The 22697-nt window shown below is 36.9% G+C and overlaps 1 protein-coding gene across 8 annotated transcripts in view; it reads right to left on the bottom strand.

Annotated features, from left to right (window-relative positions):
- The window catches only part of LOC103709193 (vacuolar protein sorting-associated protein, putative (DUF1162)), a 45992-nt gene that overhangs the window by 5603 nt on the left and 17692 nt on the right, over positions 1-22697 (bottom strand). For 3 of the 8 annotated variants that reach the window (XM_088719372.1, XM_039114341.2, XM_039114343.2), the window contains 22 exons: positions 20703-20797; positions 19489-19640; positions 18126-18184; positions 17830-18043; positions 15268-15690; positions 14873-15150; positions 14593-14678; positions 14431-14517; positions 13946-14207; positions 13403-13831; positions 13186-13282; positions 6634-6953; positions 5376-5495; positions 4978-5145; positions 4647-4775; positions 4447-4536; positions 3928-4034; positions 3687-3835; positions 2377-2459; positions 2197-2292; positions 1948-2070; positions 1740-1823 (listed from right to left, as the gene is read on the bottom strand). In XM_088719372.1, the coding sequence (XP_088575498.1) occupies positions 1740-1823; positions 1948-2070; positions 2197-2292; positions 2377-2459; positions 3687-3835; positions 3928-4034; positions 4447-4536; positions 4647-4775; positions 4978-5145; positions 5376-5495; positions 6634-6953; positions 13186-13282; positions 13403-13831; positions 13946-14207; positions 14431-14517; positions 14593-14678; positions 14873-15150; positions 15268-15690; positions 17830-18043; positions 18126-18184; positions 19489-19640; positions 20703-20797 (3651 nt within the window). Of the gene's footprint in view, positions 1-1739; positions 1824-1947; positions 2071-2196; positions 2293-2376; positions 2460-3686; positions 3836-3927; positions 4035-4187; positions 4537-4646; positions 4776-4977; positions 5146-5375; positions 5496-6633; positions 6954-13185; positions 13283-13402; positions 13832-13945; positions 14208-14430; positions 14518-14592; positions 14679-14872; positions 15151-15267; positions 15691-17829; positions 18044-18125; positions 18185-19488; positions 19641-20702; positions 20798-22697 lie in introns of all 8 variants that reach the window. The other 5 variants (XM_039114342.2, XR_005506444.2, XR_015976878.1 and 2 more) reach the window with 5 other exon arrangements.

Here is a 22697-nt window from a genome sequence, read left to right as displayed (position 1 = left end):
ACCATACAGGTAGGGTCCGGTACCGGCCCATACCGACCAGTACGGCAGACCATGCATATGAACATATATTTCATCTGATTGTCTACCATTGCCAACTTTTATGGCTGCTGCTTCTTTTTTTTTAATGCTCAGCCCAGATCATTACGCACTACACAACAAAATTATTGCAGAATAGCATATCTTCTGTAATACATACTTTCACAATAACTTATTATGAGAACACATTGAACAACTGTCTTTGTGCATTAAAAATTGGAATATTATTAGTTTACATTAAATCAACGGAGTAATGAATAATACCAAAGATTGTCAAGATGAAATAGTGGAAAACTAGCAGAATAGTTTTTTTAGATGAAATAGTGGCCAAAACTAAGGAGTGCCCCACCCCAGGTTACAGGCACCCTGCTGGTACAGGGACAATGTGGTCGGTATTTAATTTTAAACCATGCATTAGTGACAACAGACATTATGAACAGATAAGTTAATGGTGCATCATTCATAGTGGATAACTTAGGTTATTATTATAAAGAAAAGGACCTCCGAACAAGAAGTAGATATGAAAATATTTATACCCAAATAAACTGATAATTGAACAACTATAGTAAATAGTCAATAATAATGAATCAACCAAGATTTGGTTAAATTATTCATTTAGTTGTATCTTGAGTCCTTGACACTTGGAACGATCATAATTTACCACTTGCCATTCATGCAATAGGTCATGCAACAAAACTTAGTTGTTCATGGAAATAATCATTAAAAGGAGTTACTTACAGTGAAAACTAACAGAAACCACTATAAGGAGTTACTTTGTGTTAAAGACTATCCAAGGGAAGTTATTTCTAGAATTAACTACTCTCCTCTATTATAATAAGATCAACAAATCTGTATGTGGGTCTCTCCCTTATACTACGACGACATACACACCCCACATATGGACATGGACATAGCTTCTAAGCCTCTCTACTGTAATTATGTCTTTTCTTTTGACCTCTAGCGTGAAGGCATGGCCAGCTTTAGGGTCTTGTCCTCTCTAAAGCAGAGGTGCAACTTGCTCTAGAGTTTATGTTGGTTTTCATAATTATCTTGGTATTTTAAAGATATATGACTTCAAATCTAGTGAGGGCTAGTCTGCCTACTTTCTTCAATTAATTCTTCTCTTGGGTGTTCATTTCTTTTTCTTTCCATTTATAATTTGATAACTTGTGAAGTCCTCCGAAGTGAGACAAAAAAAGAACTCATTTCCTTTGACACTGAATTTTGATCCATATGAACCAAGATTTGGACCATCGAAGAATTTTTGCATACTAGACCTGTCCAAATACTAACCAGCTGAGTAAAGAAAGAAGAGGTTGCAATTTCGCTGATCACTGGCAAAATTACACACTGGGATTTAGAAATACCTCAACTAACACTACATTTCTAATACATAAAATGTAGAATCTCAGTATATGTACATAGTAACCCATCCAAAGTGTGGAACAACATTTGACACGACCCCTATTATATAAATTTTGCATATATCCAAAGAATATGTAAGTAGTGTTATTCATTTAGTTTTAATAATGGCAAGCAAATCAAGTTCCCTAGAAATTCAAGCAATTGGTCCATGTTCCAGAAAACTGGTAACCGGAGTATTGTTTATTATCAAGGCATTAAATAGATGTTGAGATAAAACTGATTAGCTATACAATATATCAAGTATATGATGAGATAAAAGTGACTAGTTAAATAATTACCTGGTCATCAATCACCCTCACACGAAGATATTCTTGTTTGTACATCACATCCAACATAGCCTGTAGGTAGCCTTCAATATACAGCTGCATGAGATTTGATACCAGTAAATCATGAGTCCTAAAAGAAGTAAATTGTTTTTCCGTTGTTTATCACGTATTCAAAACTCTGAGCACTTATATCTGATCAGGCAACAACAGCAAAGGTTACCTCATCAACTCCCGGACTACGATCAAGTTTAATTTTTCTGTTTGGACCACCCTCCATTACAGCAGCTCCTAACAAGGAAGGCTCCATAGCCAATCTCAGGATACCTTGGTGTAAACCATTAACCTTAACGAAACCAAATCATCCATCCAAAGCATTAGAAAAGGGTGGAGAATCCCATATTAATAATCGTTCATGTGGTTTTCGCATACAAACAAGAACTATTCATTGCAAAGATAGCTTGAGCGTTACCATGCCACTAAAACCATTTGTCTCTGCTCCTCTCAGTACACTGTCTGAAATTTCAGTAACAGCAGCAAAAAGAGCATTTGAACCTGCCATCTTGATCTGCAGAGAACATCATGCAATGTAATTATCATTCAGTAGCATATCATAGCTTAGTATTCTATAAATTACAACAGTTAAGCTTACAGTTTTTCCCAGATCTCCAAAATAACGTTTTGTCCCTGAAAAGCCCTTAGAGTCGATACATTTACTGATGAATTTGAACATGCCTATACAAAAAGTAGAAAGCACAGATCACCGAGTACTGTGGGAGGAAAAACAAATGATACAAGTATATTGCGATGTTAACAAGAAAGTTATTTAATAATATAGTATTATTTCACTTGCATGGATTAATCTTTTCAATATAGAACTGAGTTCCCTGATAGTTTCATAGAATCACTTAACATTCAAGCATTCATGCTACAGTAATTTATTAAAAACATTTCAGTACAATTTTCTAGTTTGATGCTGATCAAAGAAGGAAAACAAGAACAGTTTCATATCAAATTGAGAAGGTGGAGCATTTAAGGTTCAATATTCAAGACCAACAAAATCATATTTGTTCATGTCAGCTAGCTACAAAAAATGCTCAGCCTTTCAAACTTCTTTTAAGCCAAAAGAAAAAAATGGTTTGATTAATCACTGTATCATCTACAAAGGTTTATAAGGATTCCATTATCTATAATCGCTTTCCAGAAAAGATGGAAAGCCATGCAAAATTAAAAGCACCTATTCGTAGTAACTATTGGACTTCCAAGACAAGCTAACTGCATCAATTGAAGTGTGATCTTTCCATGAAAGGAGAAGGTAATTTAGTCCTCCATCACATTTTCTTTAGTTAGTTTTGAAACTAAGCAAAGATTTTATGTCTACAGTTTTGTGGATTATTGAGTTAAATTACTTTGAAGAACATGTAGGGAGATTTTGGACGGTATAAATGTAAAATTCTATCAAGAATACAGAGAACTGCCTTCCTCTTTTGGGGGGCTTAATACGGTATATACTCATCCAAATTAGACAGATAACAGCTTATACAAAAGCTTATTCCAATCCAAATACTCTAATGTTAGTAATATTTGGTTATTCTTTCACTGTGACCATAAGAAATTGGTCTAAATTCTGGGTGATGGATCAAAAGTACTTCTGTCGTCTAACTTGTGAAGGATTAGTTTTAGTTAACTGGGGCTATTTGACTTCGTTTATAGGAAAAAAATCGTCCAGATTGCTGTACAGAATAAGATATGATACAACCTATACAAAAAAGTGATAATAGATTCTTCTGTATCTCTTTTAAAGGTTGAGTTATTGAACATACAAATGCGGAGGATTTTAATGCTTCCAATTGTTTGTTTTTGTCATGAGTTTTATGAGACTGAGATGTGAATGTTGCAGTCTCCATGTTCGATATGCAAGTAACTGACCAATTAGAAAACCAATATGTTAGAGCTACTTACCTAAAGTAAGTCCAGGAAGACTGATTGAGCCATCAGAAGGATCGAAGAAAACATCAAGAGAGGATGAAGCAGTGTCATCAAATATTGAGGCAAAAGCCGGTGGAAGCAATGGGCTTCCCTTTGCTATGTAGACAGCCCTTATAACATACCTAGAAAATCATAAGATATTTTGCCTCGGGCTATGACCAAATGACCAAACAAATATTATGAAAGTAAGGCAGATAAAATGTCAAGAACTTACCATGAATAATGTTGTGCACATTTTATGAGCAACTCACGGAATGTAACTAAGGCATGAGTAAGGAGGACCCCATTTAGTTCTACAACTTTGTTATTAACTGCAGGCACCTACATAAAAGAAAAACCCTGAGTTGCTTCAGCTTGGGGTCTTTCAGTCGATACTGTTTGATCAACAGGTGCAAGGACTCCAGAGACAGAAAAATCTTTCTACAGCAGAGACAAGGGCAGGGCCTTCAAAAGAGGGGAAATCAACTTATTTACCAGGTGTGCAGAGGGAGCTCAAACAGAACAATAATGTAGCATAGCTTTCTGTCATACTCCCTCTTCACTCATTCAAAGGAACCCATGGGAGGCTGCCCATAATGTAAACCTTTCTTTTTATGGAAGCTCTTTTGCCTCATATATATGTAAACATGTAGATATAGATGTGTGCAAGCATACACACACATATGAGGGTGTGCTCTATTCACAAAAAAATGATGATGACGATGACAATCTCATCAAGAACTTTTTGCAGCACCTTTATAACACTGTGCAGTAACGATCTCAAAGTCTCTTGAGCTGAGCTATAACTCGCATATGGACTCCCTGGAAGAAAGCTTGCTATGATCTTAAAAGAGATAGAAATCTAGGTCAGGATGCCAATTCTAACCACCAGCAGAAACATAAGCATATTCACTTGTAACTGCATTGATATCGAAAGGTAAAGCCGAAGCATACCTTAATTGGGTGGATCTCAAAGTGCTTAAAGTAGTATTGCTGGCTCTGTGTTCTAGAATCGCTGAGAGAGGTTCTCCAAAATGGGACAAGCCTCATCAATGTTTCTTCATCAACTTTCAAATCAATAGGCTGTAAAATAAATGCAATGTCTTAGCCAGCTAGTATGATATGATTTAGATGGTGTGTAGAAAATGATATGCCATTATGCATATCTGAATCTGTAGCTTAGGCCTCTACTAAATGCATGTAATCATGAATTTGAAGGCCAGAAGAACAGAATATCATGTAGAAACCTAAACCTAAAAATACCTCATTACCATTTAGTATATACCTGCAGAATGATGGAGGAGTATTTGACTTGTTTAACACTAGAATTGGTTGAACATAGGATGAAAACAATTTTAAGGATGTTCTCATTTGAGCCAGAATCATGTAGCTGGCTCTTTCGAACCATTGATGCGAATGGAGCTCCTTGCCATTTTTCATCCACATTTATTGACTGCATTGTTAATAGGATCAGTAATATGAGTAAGTGAGCAAGCAAGTGCATGCGCACACGTGCGTGCATGTGTGTGTGTGAGGGAGAGAGGGGGGGAGAGAGAGGGGGGAGAGAGAGACAGAGAACGCTATAAACAGTTTAATCCAATTCTTATGTTTATTACATAACATCATCAGAGATATGAGGAAGACTCCAAAATTTCCTGTAGCTTCTCAAATGTCATAAAGTACCTGAATTCTTGCACGGTAATATTTATACTGATCTGTGGTCAACAAATCCAGCATGGAATTTCCAAGCCTTGCAACTATAATCGTGGAATATGTTTGCAAATCACTCGTATCTGCTTCCTTCTGCAAGTGTAAACAAATAAAATGCCACAAATTTGAAATTGCTTGCACACTCAACGAAAGGAATGGCAGAAAAATGTCTAGGGGACAAATGAGATGTAACACAAGATTTTTATTAGAACTGCACTTAGGCTGATTACAAGGTTGGCTCATCGTACCGTAGAAAAGTTTTACTAGTGTTACACCTTTCTGTTTGGTTAGTTAAATCAAAATCAAAATGACTGAGATAGGTGAACCTGAGATAAATCACATAACAACTCTTGTGGAACACTCCTAGAATAGGTTTAGACACGCACACCAATAACAAAAAGACAATTTGGAAAGAGGTTTCTGCAGGAAACCTAACAAAAATATGCATGAGATACATTTATGGGCAGAAAATGAATACAAAAGTCTCATATAGAATAAACAATTCAAATGAACTTCTGAACAATGAAGCTGATACTCTGTTCATAAATATGAATATGGAAAAGCTTACCTTGTTGTTTTGTTGTATGACAAAGTGAGAGTTGAACATGCGTATCTTTTAAACAAAAAGTGTTATACAACAATCCAAAAAATCGAATGAATTGATAACTTATTCTTAAAAATTCTTAAACAACAATTCTTTTTCTTTGTTCGATACAGAGAAAATTAAATATAGACTAAGATAAATAATTAAAAATAAAGTTAAGAATATCTAATATGTTGGCCACTCATAAAAGTCTAAGAATCAAGCAACTTGGCATCAATGGTTGCTACAAGTGCCATAAAACAAAACTAGTGCCATGCACGTGCTATGCATGTGAACAAAAGCATGACTCTGGTACTCCCAAAAACAGGCTTTCTTCCATTCATGTTTTTTTTTAATTATATGTTGTGATATTCTGGGAATTCCTTAAATTGGAATTCTCACCCTTGAACAGGGGTTCTGAAGATTTTCTAAATCCATAAATTGAGATCCTAGAATTCTTTCTAGATTAGGATTCTAGAGATTTCTCAAACCTGTGTTTTGTTCTCCTTTTTTTGGCTATATTGGAACCCTACAAATGGTATTTTAGTCAATAAAAGGTATAACAATATATGGTTATAAAACAAGTGTACGGTCACAAGCTTCTCCAGTTCTCCCATTGAAATGGCTGAGATGTATGAAGAGGCAAACCTGTTTGCTGCTGTCAAGAAAATGCACCGCAAAATATGAAATTCTCAACTGAAAAGTTGCACAAGGCTGAAGCATCTTCTCTTCTCTGTAACTGTCAGCAAGCTCACAAATTCGTAGTACCCTACAGAGTCCATCTGCATACACCTCATACCCCACCTTAAAGACTCTTAGTCCATGTGATTCATCAGAAGGTTTTCTTTCAAGACCATATCTCTTATCCATTGGTAATTGCAAAGCCAACCCTTTATTTTGTCTCATCTTAAACAATGGTTTCCACGCAGTCACCTTGTCAATGTTTATTTCACGCAAAAGATGCATATCTACAGAAGTGAAACAAGCAATTCAGTATTTTACAAAAATAATATTAACAAAAATATTAATAAGGAAATCAAACCTATGATCATAAATCAAGTTGTTTGAGAATAAGCTCAACCCTCAATTACTCTAAAATTATAAAAAATGAACTAGTTAGACTAAGGACGGTGGAACTGGTATTAAGCACCGTATCAGTTGCCAGGTGGGACAAGTCGGTACAGGCCCGTGCTATGCCGTGCCGAGCCCGTACCGACACATCTTCTACGATGGAGGAGAAGGAGAACGAGAGGGGAAGAGAGGGGGGTAGGGAGGGGGAGGGAGAGGAGAGACAAAAGAGGCTGGTCGGCCTCTCTTCCTTCCTCTCTCTCTCTCTCCCTCCCTTCCCTGCTCTCTCTCTCTTCCTCTTCTCCTTCTTCCCTTCCGGCGAGGCGTCTCGGTTTCAATGGTAGAACCGTCCCGGTCCGTCGCCAGTATGACCCGAGACGCCCCGAATCCGGTGGTTCGGGACAGTTCCACAGACCTTGAGTTAGACTCTTGAAAAATTTTCTATCACAATTGCTTAAGAAACTACATAATCAACTATCCATGTCAGTCTCTGATTCAATGTGTTCTTAGAATGATAGCTCGGAGTGGTTAGAAAGCCAAATACACCAAATAATGGTTGTCATTTAGAACTTAGAACCGGGCCATGGTTGTCCTGACTTTGCCTTTCATTATGTAAAGCTTTTAGCCATGGTCTGCTGAACCGGGCCAAACCGCCCGATTCGGGCAGTGCCGAGCCGACTCGGTGCGCAACTGAGTCGGTTCGCCTGATAATTTCAGTTTGGCCCCACACCAGCCGGAACCCTACCGAATTGGTCGGAATTGGTCCCTTACCGACTAAAACCGGTCAGTTCAGTGCAAACCGGTTCGCACCGAGTCAATCCAGTTCCGAATCGGATTGACACTGTGGAGCCACCTGATGCTTTTAAAACATTAGGTGGCTGTTGGAAAGGCCTGAAAAGGCCTTCCCAACACCATTTGAAAGCGGTGGAGCGTTGACACTATGGAGCCATCTGATGCTTTTAAAGCATCAAGTGGCTGTTGGGAAGGCCTTCCGGAACAGCATTTGAAAGCAGCGACTCTCTCCACCGCTTTTCTTTCCGAAATACTCCAAAAACAACACTGATTCAGACTATCAAAAGGAAGATCTAAGGTTACATAAGGTGTGCTTTCTCTCTTCCATCTCATTTTCTCTTTTTTGGAGGGTGCTTGAAAAAATAGCTCAAAAATTACAAAATAAAGAAAGATCATACCATAATTTTCAATTTGGGCTTAATTTTTGTATATGTTGTAGATCTGTAGATGATCTACATATTGACATAAAAAATTTTATTTTTGAATTATATATAATTTTTAAAAATTAAAAATATATTTTTGAGTTAAAAATATTTTTAAAAAAATAAATTAAAATCAAAAACGTATTTAGGGGCATGCAAACTCTCCATAAAAATTTGGTGTCCATTCATCCAAATTTTGATGCGATCATGCACAATGGCTTAGGCCTAAATTTGAAAAAAATTGAGAAACAAGTAGCCTTTGATGCATGCCTGAGAACGTAAAAAAATATATGCAGCATCGATTGTTGGGTTCTACATGGATCTGAGCTGAAATTAATTTTTTAAATATTAATATTAAAAATTATTTTTAAACTCAAAAAAATATATAAATAATACAAAAAATTACGAAAAATTAGTAGTACAGATTACATAATTAAGAAGTAATTTCTGAGGTAGAAATCATATTTTTCTGAATTTATGATATTTAAATATTTTTTAAATTTAAAAATTATTAAAAATATATAAACTATTTAAAAAAATATGAAAAATTAGATTTATGTATTAGATAAATCAGATGTATTTTCTAAGGTAAAAAAATTATCTTCATCGTAACAAAATTTTGTTATTTCTAAATAATTGATAAATTGTCGTACTTGATAAATCTGCAGGAATAGAGCCATCAAGTAAAAAGAAGCTAGAGTGTGATATTGGCTGGGATCATGAAAAATATTCTTGGGCCGCCTCCATTGAAAGTGTAACTAGTGTAACACCGAGTTCAAAAGAGAGATAACCAGTTTGAAGCAACACTTAGATGTTGGTTGCCCCGACATATCTTTGTACCGGAAATGCTCACAGGAGGTTCGACAGCTGATGACAAAGTCTTTCGTTAATTTCAGAGTAGCGAGGAAGAGGATTTCCAAAATGACGAAGGTGGACCGTCGAGCGGCAGAGTCACCTTTCTATTACTCCAAGAAGAGGATGCCTCCGCTCCAGATGATGAGGCACAGATACAGGCTGCCATACAAGCGAGCCTGGATGATCAATGATAGCATGATGAAGTGGCAGGCATAAAGCTCGATTTGGGCCCTCGTACTATGAGTCGCACTTCGGTTCTACGAGCAGTAGGATAGATCCAGAGTTCAGCAGGTCCACCTTAATCAGAGAGGCCATCAGCAGAGGCAGTGGCCGGATTGCATCTATGCTAGTAGCAGAAAGAAGTTATCCAGAGAGATTCCACCAGCAACAGCAATCCATGATTTAGATCCACATACCTTTCCTAGCAGAGATTCGAAACAGCAGAGGATTAACTCAATGCTGAAGAAGGATAAGAAGAAGGATCTATAGCGAGCTACTGGATTTTGGTTCCACTTCAGCCACATCCCAACGAATGTGACAGACAATACGTACTCCAGGTCTGTCATTTCCGCCATACAAGCTGTCAGTCCCGGTGTAGATCCTTCAGACCCGAAGGACATCTACGATGAGCTTCTTAACAGTAAAAAGTTAGAAAAATGAGTTGCCTCCTACAAAAGCAATGGCCCACATATGGACTGAGTGTGATGTGTGATGGTTAGACCACTCCTACCATGCAGAGAATCAACTTTCTGACATACTGTGATACGAAGACTTTCTTCCACAAGTCGGTTGATGCTTCTAATCAGGTGCACAATGCCGTGTACATCTTCAAACTGATGGAGGAGGTGATTGATTAGGTAGAAAAGAAAAATATCGTATAGGTCATCACAGATAATGAGCCACAATATAAAGCCATTGGAGAGATTTTGATGGAGCAGTAGCCACATATTTTCTGGACCCCATGTACTGCATATTGTATTGATCTCATGTTGATAGACATCGCGAAGATTTATAGGGTGCAGTAGACAGTGGAGACAACCCAAACTTACATCAGATATATTTATAACTATATGTGGGTCCTTTGCACTGATAAGGAGGTATGTAGGAGGAGAGATCTTGAGATCAGAAGTCACACGGTTTACTACCAACTATATTGCACTTGATAGCATTCTTAAGAAAAAAAGGCCCTACCTCAAATGTTTGTCCATCTCGTTTGGCAAAAAAGTAGATATGTGAGGGCCGACACTGAAGGAAGCAATGCCGAGAACTTGGTGATGAGGCAAACATTCTGGCAATGAGCCATTGTGATAGTGAAGGCTACCAGACCATTGTATGAAGTGCTTCGGGCCATGGACAGCGAGAGGTACCCCCAGCTGGGCTTCCTATATCACATGATAGAGAGGGCAAAGACTCAGATCATGAGGCAGATCCAGCCCATGCCTAGGAATACATCGGCATCATTGAGCGGCAGTGGGACTACCATATGTGTAGGAACTTGCATCTAGAAGATAAGCAAGAACATTGAAAATTAGACTACTCCTGTACTTGTATAATTTTACTAAGACAATAACGAATTCTATGTACAACATACTACCTAAACCGTCGATTCTAGTACAACGTAGCTGGAATCGATATGGATGCCGAACTTCTAGCAGCTCTGCATAATGTCATTTACAAAATGGAGCCTGATCCAGAAGTCACAGCCCTATGCCTAGAAGAGGTAAGTTAACTTAAGTAACATGCGTAAGTTAACTGGTATATTCTATTATTGACATAGTACAATACAGTTTTTTTTTACACGCCAAAAGATTTAGAGAGGGCAGCGACAACCTTGGAGTCTCGGCAACTATCATAAAAAAAGTATGAATCAAGGTATGTTACACATCAGGATATTTACCTGGCGTTAGATGGTTACTAATATGTACTATCTTATATCTATTTTTCTTCAATATTTTTGCAGCCGAACGGTGGATTCATTTTGGGCTGTCCGTGCAAAATCTTAAGAGGCTAGCTATCTGAATCTTCTCCTAGGCGGTCTCCTTAAGTGGCTGTGAGCGCAATTGGTCCACCTTCGCCCTCATCCACAACAAGCAGAGAAACCGTTTGACACAAAAGCGCCTCAACAATCTTGTAAATATTCATTATAATCTGAGGTTGAGGCTGAAGTACATTCAGAAGAAAGTGAAGCTCAAGTATACCAATCCAATTGATCATGCTTTCGTAGATGATGAGGATGATCCTATGATCGGATGGCTTGTGCGCCAGCAACAGGAGCCGGAGCTTGATGAGTGAGGATCGCCTCCATGACCGGCCAGTTTCGTAGCCAGCGACGCTGGGGTCAATGCAAGGCAATGGGTTGAAAGCAATATTTCACGCATCCTTCCAGCTGATCAGCCACAGAGAAGCCAGTCACCACATGACTCCTTGTCTGAGATATCCTCTTAGAGATATGGTCGAGAGATGCTTAGACGAGGCCACTATGCTATCCGGTTGACTCGGTCAGGAGGGCGATATACATCCTCCTAGCATAGCCAGGTAGAGAGGTACGAAGGATAAGAAGACAGCTGCCCAACACACCAAAAAAGAAAAACAGAAAACACTTGCAGCCCTAATGGAGAGTATCGAGGAGTCAGTATACTCAGATTCAGAGACCATGAGCAGCAGCAATGACAGTTCTGGTGGTCATAAATATGTCGACCAAAGATTGAGTGCAGGACAAGAGACCACTATTTATGAGACAACCACAGCGTGATCTTCAATTCACCTGGGAGTCTCAGTTTACGCATGCTACACAGGATAGGGACTACGGTGCACGATTTGGTAGATCCCGCGAGGATACAATTGCATATAGGAGATGGCTCCTCGAGGTCATTCAGGAGGACACGATGCAGTTGCAGATGACCTCGTACGTGGAATATGATCGATAGACGTATCAGGTTTCGAGTCGTATACTGGATCCTATTACCACAGCCATAGCCAACTTATGACCCATACGGATACGAATATAGATATAGTGTATCTGAGATATCTTTCGGTGGCTACTATCCTACGTAGCTCGGAGTATCTTACTAGTCGAATTTTGCTACTGGCATATTTGGATAGGCCCCTCCACAACAGTATTATCGACTAGAGGATACCTCTCAGAACCAGAGCTTCAACGAGAGATCCGAAAGTGCTTATAACCCAGCGCGCATTTTTTATAGGATGAATATACAAGACTACAACGCCGCTTGATTAGAGGGGTGAGTTGATGTGCCTCCTGACTATGCTGATGATCTGGATATCTACGAGAAGCATGGCCACTTGACCCAATTTTAAATATCGGTATGTATGTTGGACTTTAAATGTATGTAATTAATTATAATATTTTTTAATTTTTACGTCACTACTTGCTTTGAGAATATTTTATGTTGTTCATTGTAGAGTGCAACATATCACTAATCATTTTATAATTTGTATCATTTTAAAGCAATAAGATACATCATCTAGATTAAACCGAAATCATAGAAACATCAAAATATATCAAAAAAAATCAAATTAGACTTAAAATTATAGAAAAAGTTTAAAAAGAGTGATTACCAATTAAATATTTTTGAAAACTCCAAAAAAATGAACTTGCTTTTAGCTCTTTTACAAATATTTTTCTCCCAACTTGCATCTAGGAAGCGTCCAGTATTCTTTCTAATGCTTAGACCCTTCCTTAAGAATCTAGGCACCTTATACTCGCAGATCTAGTTTTCGTCCATTAACTATAAGCAAATTTCTACAATTGGCCCTCAAGCTAAAGTAAGACCTCTATAATTTGGTCTTATTTTTGTTTTAGTCAATACAACTTTTGGAAAAACGGGCATGTTTTCTGCTAGGCCAATTTTTTTCCTCTGCACTTCAAACTCATGCAACGAATGTGTCCTCTAAAATTGAAAGGACTCTACATGAAGAGGGCATATAATAATAAAGTTCAGTGAAGGAAGCAAGAACAAATTATACGAATTAAATATCAAATGACAAACAGTTCCATTTATTGCTCAAAATAATGTGAAAACATTGAGGAAGCAGCCCGTACCAACAATTTCAACAACCAGCTTATGAGGCAAATTCAAGTCATCCCAAGCATACTCTACTGAATTTCCAGATGCTAAGATATCTGATTCCATCAAGTCCTGAAAAGGTTCGGCAGCAACAAAACCAGACAACATTTGAGTATAAAGATATTCATTAAAGTTAATCCTTTTATTTTTCTCCTACCTATATGCAACTGTAAATAGTTATACTAATACAACCTTTTGATAGTACATGATGGATATTCCGCACAAGCAATTCTCTATGCGGTAAGGTAATGCAACATCTGGTGGCATATAGAAGTGCAGAACTAGACTAGAACTTTCTTGTATAGTATGGACAGCAGCAAATTGCATCAACTTATCTTCTTTCCAAGTGGTTGGATTTGATCGATCAGCAGGTGTAACCGAAAATCGCTTGAACTTCAAGAAAAATCGACCAAGTGAAGCAACACATATTGGTCCAGACCAACTATATCCATTCTCTTTTATGCAAAACTGGATAAAGGTATGGCAATCCTCATTTCCATTACTGTGTCTTCTAAGAATTGAATCAAAGAAACTTACGTCTCTCCTTTTCCTCATATTTTTCCTCATTTGTACTGTCACTTTCTGTTTGCCTTCTACTGTAGTAATCCCATCCATACCATCCTAATAAAATAAACAGTCAGTGTGAAAATGTGCCATTTGTGTGCAGTGTAGAAAAACTATACAAGCAAAATACACAATTCTCATAAATGAAACCTAAAAGAGAAAGAGTAGGACCTCCAGATAACATTGGCGAACCATGATGGCCTCCGTGGATTCATTAGATATAACATATCTTGGGACAATGCATACCACTTGTGATGGCACACATCGTTCATGGTTAAATGGCTGTACAGACACCCCTAGCTTTTCAATCCAACTCACCCCATTATCATCCTCACCTTCCACAGATAGCTCAGTGAAGCCAGATAACATATCCAGATCGAGAAATGCTCCCGATGTTTTCTCTTTCAATGATTTGAAATGTACTTTATTGGATCTGGTCATAGTAGACAAATAAGATGCCATAACCTTGGGAAAAAAATTATAATGTTTTTTCAACAGCCATAAGCTTCAAAAATCAAAACCATGGAAAGAACACCCCAGCCCATCCTTAAATAAAAGAAAGAAAGAAAGAAAGAAAGACTTCACAAAACTGAGAAAAACTGCATTCATTTACAAAAATAAGCTTGTGTTCATGCAATTATGTCTCTGATGCTTACTTCAAAAACCATGACCTGGTGGACTTAGGAGGCAAGAAGCAACCAAGCTCTGGAGGAAGGTTGGAACTATACTTTCCAGATTCTACCCTGCACAATTATATTAAGATGTTATCTGAAACCACCCAAATAAAGAAGCGCATGCATCAACTATTATAACCTTACCAAGGAAAAGGCTTCTGATTGGAAGGAAAGCATAACAAGAAAAGTTCAGTATTGTTCTGCAGTGTATAAGTCGTGAAAACAGTAACCTGCATGCATGTTATAGTGAGTTAACTGCAGAGTGACCTCACCTCTTGAGTTAATCCAGCTAAATAATCAAAATATCAATCTCCGTGAACAAATTTCATGAACAATATTTTGAAAAGTTTGAGGAAATTGACTAGGGTAATGAAAAAGAGATAATATTTATATAACAAAACCATGGAATGGTAGTTCTTGCCACCTCTAATATGCCCCTCTCTGCACGTGTCAGCCTTAAGGATGCAAAGTATTTCCCGCCTCCAAAATCCAACTCAATATCAAGATAGTGGACCTCGCTTTTCTGTTTATGCAACTTCTTAATCCAATCACCACTGTTCACTGGTTCGCATTTTGAATCATATGCGGTTAAAGTAACCGAAAAGTAAATCAAGGCTGGATTTGCATAAAAATAAGAACTTGATCCGCATGGAATAGCTGCTTGCTTCCCAATGTTCTTACAGTCACCAGTCATGCATAGATCTGCAAGTACAGTGAAGACTGTAAAGCAACAACCAGCAAAGCTTATTCCATCTTTTTACAGTCAAGACTGAAAAAGATAACAGCCTTAAAGAAAGTTGATCGAAACATCAGGCTTACCTGGATGGTTCTCAGTCAAAAGGACAACTATTTCTGATTGCAAGAGATTATAAACTTGAATTGTTGGATATATGAAAATCTCCCTCTGTACTTGCAAGGCAACTGGTGAAGTATTAGCCTCAGAAGCACCACCAACATTTGGCTGCATTACAGGCACATCTCTTCCAATTGTCCGAATCAAAAAATGCAGATTAGAGACATGCTGACCTTCAGTAACAAGGGGACAATGCAGAGTACTGAAGAAAGATTTTAGTGATTCAACACCAAAAGCCTTCCTGAATCTGTAATTCAGCTTATCAAATACTCCAGAAAGACGAACAGCTTTTCCTCCTTTCAGATCTTCTGACCACTCTATTGAAACAATTTCTCCGAACTTCTCTATATGATCAGAAATATAAGGTCTAACAGATAGAAGAAAATTACCTGTAAGTTCACAAACTAGCTGTCTTAAATATATCTAAGAAAATAATGTAGATGAAATTGCAGCCAACATCTAAGAACAAATGTTCATAAATGCTCAAGTTACATGGAGAATGCCTAAATATTAAACTGATGTTGGTAAGAACATTAGACAGACAAAAGTTTTCAGATAACAGAAAAGAATTGTTTCTGTTTCAATATAACAACAGTCCTTAAGTAGTAGAGATTCCAAAAAACAAATCAAAGAAAATGATTAAGATTCAATTCCATTTAGTATTTTCAGCTACAAAAGATAAAGCGGAAAATGTCAAATTCCTCCTTAAATTAACCTTGCAACTTCACAGAAACAGGAACAGGAAAGTCAAGTGATGTGGAACTTCAATAACACATCAGGAAACATACATGCGCACAAAATCTTGTAGCAACTTCTAATGCCTCACAGTGGTCTGCATTCTACAACTTGGAAAAGAGTATGGATCTTCACCTACAACATATAAGTGCTGGTCTCGTATACTTAGGTAAGGATCTCCTTTTTTACCAAAAAAAGGTAAGGATCTCCTCCAAGAAGTGGAAAGGTACCAGCATTTATTTCTTAAATATTTTTGCCTTCAAGTATTGCATCCTTTTCTTGAGAAGGTAATGTGCTGGGCAGTTGTTCCATTTATGTAAGTTTACAATACCTATTTTGAGACCTAACAAGACAGCAACTACATCTTTGAGCTCTCAATATTTCAGGTTAAGTAACAGGTTCCATTTTAATCATATCAATCATGCAAGTCTTATTTTATTTCAAAATCAGATAAGAGACTTCAATTTTGCTGTAAGTGATGTTGGAATTACTAAATGCCTTTCTTTAGTTTATGGAAGGGTTTACAAGAGACACATCACAAGGTGACATTCTTTCCCTTACAGCACTGCACAAAAGAGAAACAAATGGGCTAGCTTTGGCCATTTGAAGCTTAAAGATGCTTGGAATAGGATTTCAGCATAGTGGAGGTAGTTAAGCTATGCTTATATGAGTACTGAAGATGGTAACATGGAAACCAAATATTTATGCATATCACTGTTACAATGCCCAAGGATCTAGAATTGTAGACAGCCCCTACAGCTCAAGTTCCTCCATCCATACGGAAAAAAACACAACATAATTAACCTTGATGAAAGAGTCCAATCAAAATTAATTGTCACCCAGAACAAAACTCAAAAAACCCTTAAATAAATTCAGCTTGACACAAACATTTAGACCAGTCAATTATTTCAACCCAAGTTTAATCAACCTTCAAGTCCACCAATTAATTAAATCAAACCAACCCACCTTTCCAACCTACCTTTCCTAACCCAGTACCAAACAAAAAATCAATTAGCCAAGCCCAATTAATATCGACTTGATAAGCCTTACAGAGGAACAAAAACCAATTACCACTGATCCAGAAACCAAAAGCTGAAACCAAATCAACCTTTCCAATCCAGGACTAGTTGACTTCTTAACCTAAACAACATACATCTTTTCTAAACACCCAATTAGTAAAAAAATTACTAAAAAAATGTTAATATTGACCAAAAGATGTCATGCTAGCCAGACTCAATTAATATTAACTTGACTAAATTTATGCAGGAAGGCAAACAAACTTTCCTTAACCCAGAAACCAAAACCTCATTACAGAAAACAAATAAACCTTTAGAATTCAAGACCAGATAAACTCAAACCAAATACATAATATTGCTTTTAGACAGACCCAAGTAGTAAAAATAAAAAATAAAAGATGAACTGAGTTAATCCTTCTGATCCAGATATCCAAATTAGCCTTAGGCTATGAAGCCAGATGTATTTTGCAAAGCCCATCAAGTTACCACCTAGTCTGTTGGCCAAATAGTAGCATCCTCCCAACACTGCAGTTTAAAATTACCCTGGCTAGAAAAGACCTCATACTTTTAATGGAGCAAACAAACAGGAAAGGTGAGAAAAAAAAATCAAGGTGTTAAAGAGAGGAATCTAAGCTTGATTTTACTATAAACACAAGAATTAGCCACTTCCCTCATTGTCAAACCCAAAAGCCTTGCCCAATTCCAGAGCTACTGCTATAGTAATTAATAAGGAAACAAACTCAATAACAGAAGAGAACAAAGTCTGAGTTCACTCACCAAGACTTAGAGACATCAATGCTCTTTTTGAGCCACCAGACATATCGATTGCATCAAATATTGCCATAGAATCATCAATTGTGTCACCACTCCTTAGCAGAACAGAAGCAGATTCCCCTGCTGCTTCTTGTGGCCGCCGAATACGCAATTCCAATGAAAATTCACTTTTGTTGTGTATTCTCAATAAAGGAGAAACGACAAGCAATAGCCCTTCCTGAAAATGATTTCCTTTATACTACGAAGTATAATATATTCAATAAATTTCCAATATGGCCAAAGCTACGTATGCTGCATACCTCAGTTGCTTTGAGCACCTCAGCAACAATAAATGGCCCAGGGAAATTTCTTGAATCTGCTGAAGGTAGCAGAGAACAATAATAAGAGACAAAACTAGATATAGAAGAAAATTTTCATTGCATGAATTCTACGGTTCTCATAGCCAAATTACATGGTCACTTGATGACAGATGGACAGAGCTTGTTAAGAAAAGTCTACAAATTTGAATGAAAAGAAGAGAATACTGCTAAGTAAGCAATATGATACCTATATCTGAGGTATAGGTAACCAAAATATGGGATGACCTTCCTATTTGTTCTCAGGGAAGGGATGTTTTCAGGTTGGGAGAATGCTGAATTGGTTTGAACTGGACAAGACATGGTACTGGTTCCATGCCTGTTCAATACTAACAAAAGTGCACAGAAAAGCAAATAAACTTGGAAGCAATGTATGAAAAACATCTTACAGCACCAATTAATTTAGGAAATATACATATTTTCTCATCCCCCTACTCTAAAGGTCATTTCAATCATATAACTTCCAAGCTCTCAAAAAACATCATTTCAGATCCCAGCAACAGTTAATGTCACCTTTCCACTGACAACAATTCTCTCTTTAATATCTACTTTTGATTAATAATCTACAAGGACTTCTTTGTAAATAATTCAACCTCCAACACTACTAACCATGCAATAACTCCACTAGTATCTCCCAAGATTCTTAACCCAGGAACTTCTTGCGGACTAGATAAACAAATCTCATTAAGGCCTAATAGATGAATCCCTTATTGACCCTAGTCATTTACCTCTATTTGATAAAAAATTATCTTGGAGAACTATGAAGATTTGATTAGATTTGCAATTAGGGTATTAAAAATTGAGAAATAGTAGACTAGCAGGTTATAAAAGACTGATTTCACCAGAACAATTCCCCTCCAAAAAGATCACTTATTATTGCATCCCATCAATCCTTTATCTAATTTTTCCAGGTGGCAAGCTTGCATAAAATTGAGCAAGTAGAGGTTTTTTCTTTATTGCAGGATAGAAGTTTGGTCTGTTTCGTCCTTCATCTTTTTCAAAGTGCTCTTACAAATAGGTTTCCTATCCCTTTACATGCCAGAGAAAAGATCTTTTTCTTTGAAAGAAAAAAATTGGGGTCTGTTTTCGAATGAGAACATAAGATTTTGCTTGCAGAAAAACATGAAATTTAAAACCATATTTCTTTTCTTTTCGAGGAAACTGCAACAGGAAATTAACACACTTCAATTAAACCGAAAGACAAACAAGAAAAAAGATAATATCATCTGTAACTTCACCATCAAAATCCAGTGGCATAACAATGAAATACTAAAAAATACAAAGAACGTGAGAATGCAACAATTACCTTTAAAGGATACAGCACGGGTTCTCCATGCAAAGATAGAAGAAGCTGCAACTGAAATTTGAATCGGGTAGGTTGAAAAAACCCCTTTTTTAGTGAGAGATACTGACACTGAGTATTTACTTTCAGAAGACTGATCAGCTAAAGATGCATGCCTGAGTACATGGCAAAAATTATGGCTAAAATTACATATGCAGTATAGGAGTAGACAATAGCTACAACCAAAACGAACTAAAAACTAGATGGAATCAGAGTCATACGATGAGGTGTGTTTGAAAAAACTAGATCAAAGCCTAAGAAAACTTATCAAAAAGTCAGCAACAGGAAGAGCTCCTAAAGGGACACATAAAGAACCAGAGTCATACGATGCTATGACCTAGCCAAGAACATGCAAATTTTGAGTCATGGTTACCAGAACTTATTCATAAGTTCAGCCATGATAAATGTGGCAAAATATATCCCCATGACAGCATCAATGCTTTGCTTACACATGGATAACATTTTCGTACAAGGCCACAAAAGTACAGGAAACTTTCCACTTTACCCGATTACTACTAATAACAAGTTTATTTGCTCTTTTGCTTTCATTCTATATCACTGTCACATTGATGAGACAAAATATTTCCATATATCAAGTTTCAATAATTTAAATTTGTTTCATTGTCCAATGTGAAGCATGCACAAGTTCATAATTTAACTTCAACAATAAGTTCATAACAGTAAGTTGCATTCTCGGCCTCCAATTTGATAAAATTGTTGGCATGTCGCCTATGGTGACATTTGAATGCACTAAACTGTTCCCTTATTACTCTAAGAAGTAAAGCACTACTCCAGGCACAAATTTGAATGAAAATATCACAAGCATGAAAGAAAAACCAGGATACAGCACTAACTGTATCACGTATTACATTTAATAAAATTATGTAGAAATTAGCAACATATAGATAACTAAGATAACCAATCAAACTAACGATGTCACTCTATAAGTATAATTTTTTTGAAAAATCTTTGTCCATTTTTAGCAAATGAATCACATTTCAAATATGCATAGTTGCTAAGAAACCTCAACTCCCTAACAAATTCCTACAATTGTTTTAGACCACAATTAAATCATGCTTCAACTAGTATTTGTGAAAAAACAATTTGTAGATCAGTCAACTATGAAGAATGCAAATCATTCAACACATACAACAATTCAACTATTAGCATGTAAATACCTCAAGAAAATGGAAGCTGATTGCTTTCCAGCAATTATTGCATCTTGATTATCAGCATAATGACAAAGAAGGCTCAATCCAGAATGATTTTGTAGCTGCAGCAAATAAAATGATTTGTCTTGAAGCATCCCAAGATCATTTGCATCATGCAATTCAAATTAAATTATCACCAGAGCTAAGAATAATTAACATCAGCTATATGCGAAAAAAGTAAGTTTCCAGATTCTTTAATGCATTTGTTCGTTAAATACTATGCAATGCCTAGGAGGTATTCACCAAACAATTCACTTTATTGCATGTTACGTACTAGTATTCTAAAATGCACCATCTCAGGCCTAAGTGGGTGCACCTGCCCCATCCAGGGCTTGGATATTTAGGCAGGCCCTATATGCAGCTCAACTATCTAGTGAGTGCTCATGCAACCTGCCTAGGCCACCTAAACTAGGCGGACCATCAATTAGCCTGTGTACAGCAAGTTGCCAAGGAGTTTTATGCAAATCAATAGCATGTTGGTAGTTCATGAAGCCTGCTTAGGCCTAGGAAAACCAGGTGGGTTGCGTTTGCGCGATCACTTTGGACATAACTACACGAGACTATATTAAGTGGGTCTAATAAGTAGGTTTCAACTCACCTTCTCTCTTAGTGGTACTGTAACTTCTTGGCTTATCTAGAATCTGAGAGTCACAAATTTTACTAGCTTTCAACTAAATGTTTATTCCCAGCTTTTTTATTGATTCTTTTCAATTTGCTGTAGCTGCTTATTGCATTGACTTGAATTGCTCAGCAAGTTTGCAATGATGATTGGACAATGTCATTTCATAAAATATAGGGAAAATGATTTCTTTACTAGTTAACATGTCATGTTACAGCAAAAATAGGTCCAGACATATATATATATGTGTGTGTGTGTGTGTATCATTTCAAATATTTATTGTTTTTTCTTTTTAAAATTTATTTCCACTTTTCTAGTAATTTATACATATTACCAATAGGAACTTCCCTCCTTTGAACTTTTGCAGGGAACTTCTGCACGAATACTACTGATAGAGATTGTCATGCTTCCAAGTTGTACATTTGCTGTTGGAAGAACGTCCAAACTATGGATGTTTTGCACAAATTAATATCATGTTATGAAGGCATATTTAAAGCCTAGTTCAGTTTTAGTTATTGTTTAGCATCAAGGAATGCGTCAAGGAATGTTTTATTAGAGTTTACTAGCAATAGAGCACATGCAACGCATGTTTGATGGAAGAGAGAAAAAAGAGCAAGTGATAGAGTGCAATTGCTTTAGGAGTTGAATCAAAAGGTTTAATTGGGAGACGAATTAGAGAAATATATAGAATCCAATCTATTTGAGAGTTTTATGAAGGGGGGCCGATTCGATTTGAAAAGGAGAGAGGGTACATTAAAGTTAGTGGGGCAATGAACAAATTTTTTAAGATAAATCGGAGAAGTATTCTGTGACTCTGATTTTAAGATATCCCCTGATTTTAAGATAAATCTGATTTTAAGATAAAAATAGATGGAATCAAGAGGGAATATTCCCTGATTTCAAGATTGTCATTTTTATTTATAGTACGGTATGTGACTCTGTATAGATTTTGCACAGATATTGATATCTAACTTTAGAAAAATTGTTGCCTATTTTGTGTTTCTTCAAGGGGTTTTCTAGAATCCATCAAATTGCACCACCAACACCCTCTCCACTACAAGGATAAAAAAATAAAATAGAAATAAAAAATTGTGTATGGCTACAAAACTTCAATAAGAGACTTCTCTCTTTTTACTTCAGAGTGAGCGATGAGATGACCACAAGACCACAAAAAGAGTGGTTCTTTCATCATGCCTAAGACGGTTCCTCTCTAATCAAGGTCGTCAAGGTGGCAAGGCAGCTCCTAGTCGGCATGGAGCCTGACTGCCTAGGCAACGCCTAGGTGACCAGGCAGTTCATCTTTTAAAAGGGCAAATAATATATAAAAGGCCAACAATAACACT

Source organism: Phoenix dactylifera, chromosome 1, assembly GCF_051530095.1.
Source record: "Phoenix dactylifera cultivar Ajwa chromosome 1, Ajwa_hap1_PhDact_Kaust_v1.1, whole genome shotgun sequence".
Taxonomy (NCBI): Eukaryota; Viridiplantae; Streptophyta; class Magnoliopsida; order Arecales; family Arecaceae; genus Phoenix; species Phoenix dactylifera.
The sequence above is the reverse complement of the archived record's forward strand: the minus strand, read 5'-3'. Positions and strand labels throughout refer to the sequence as shown.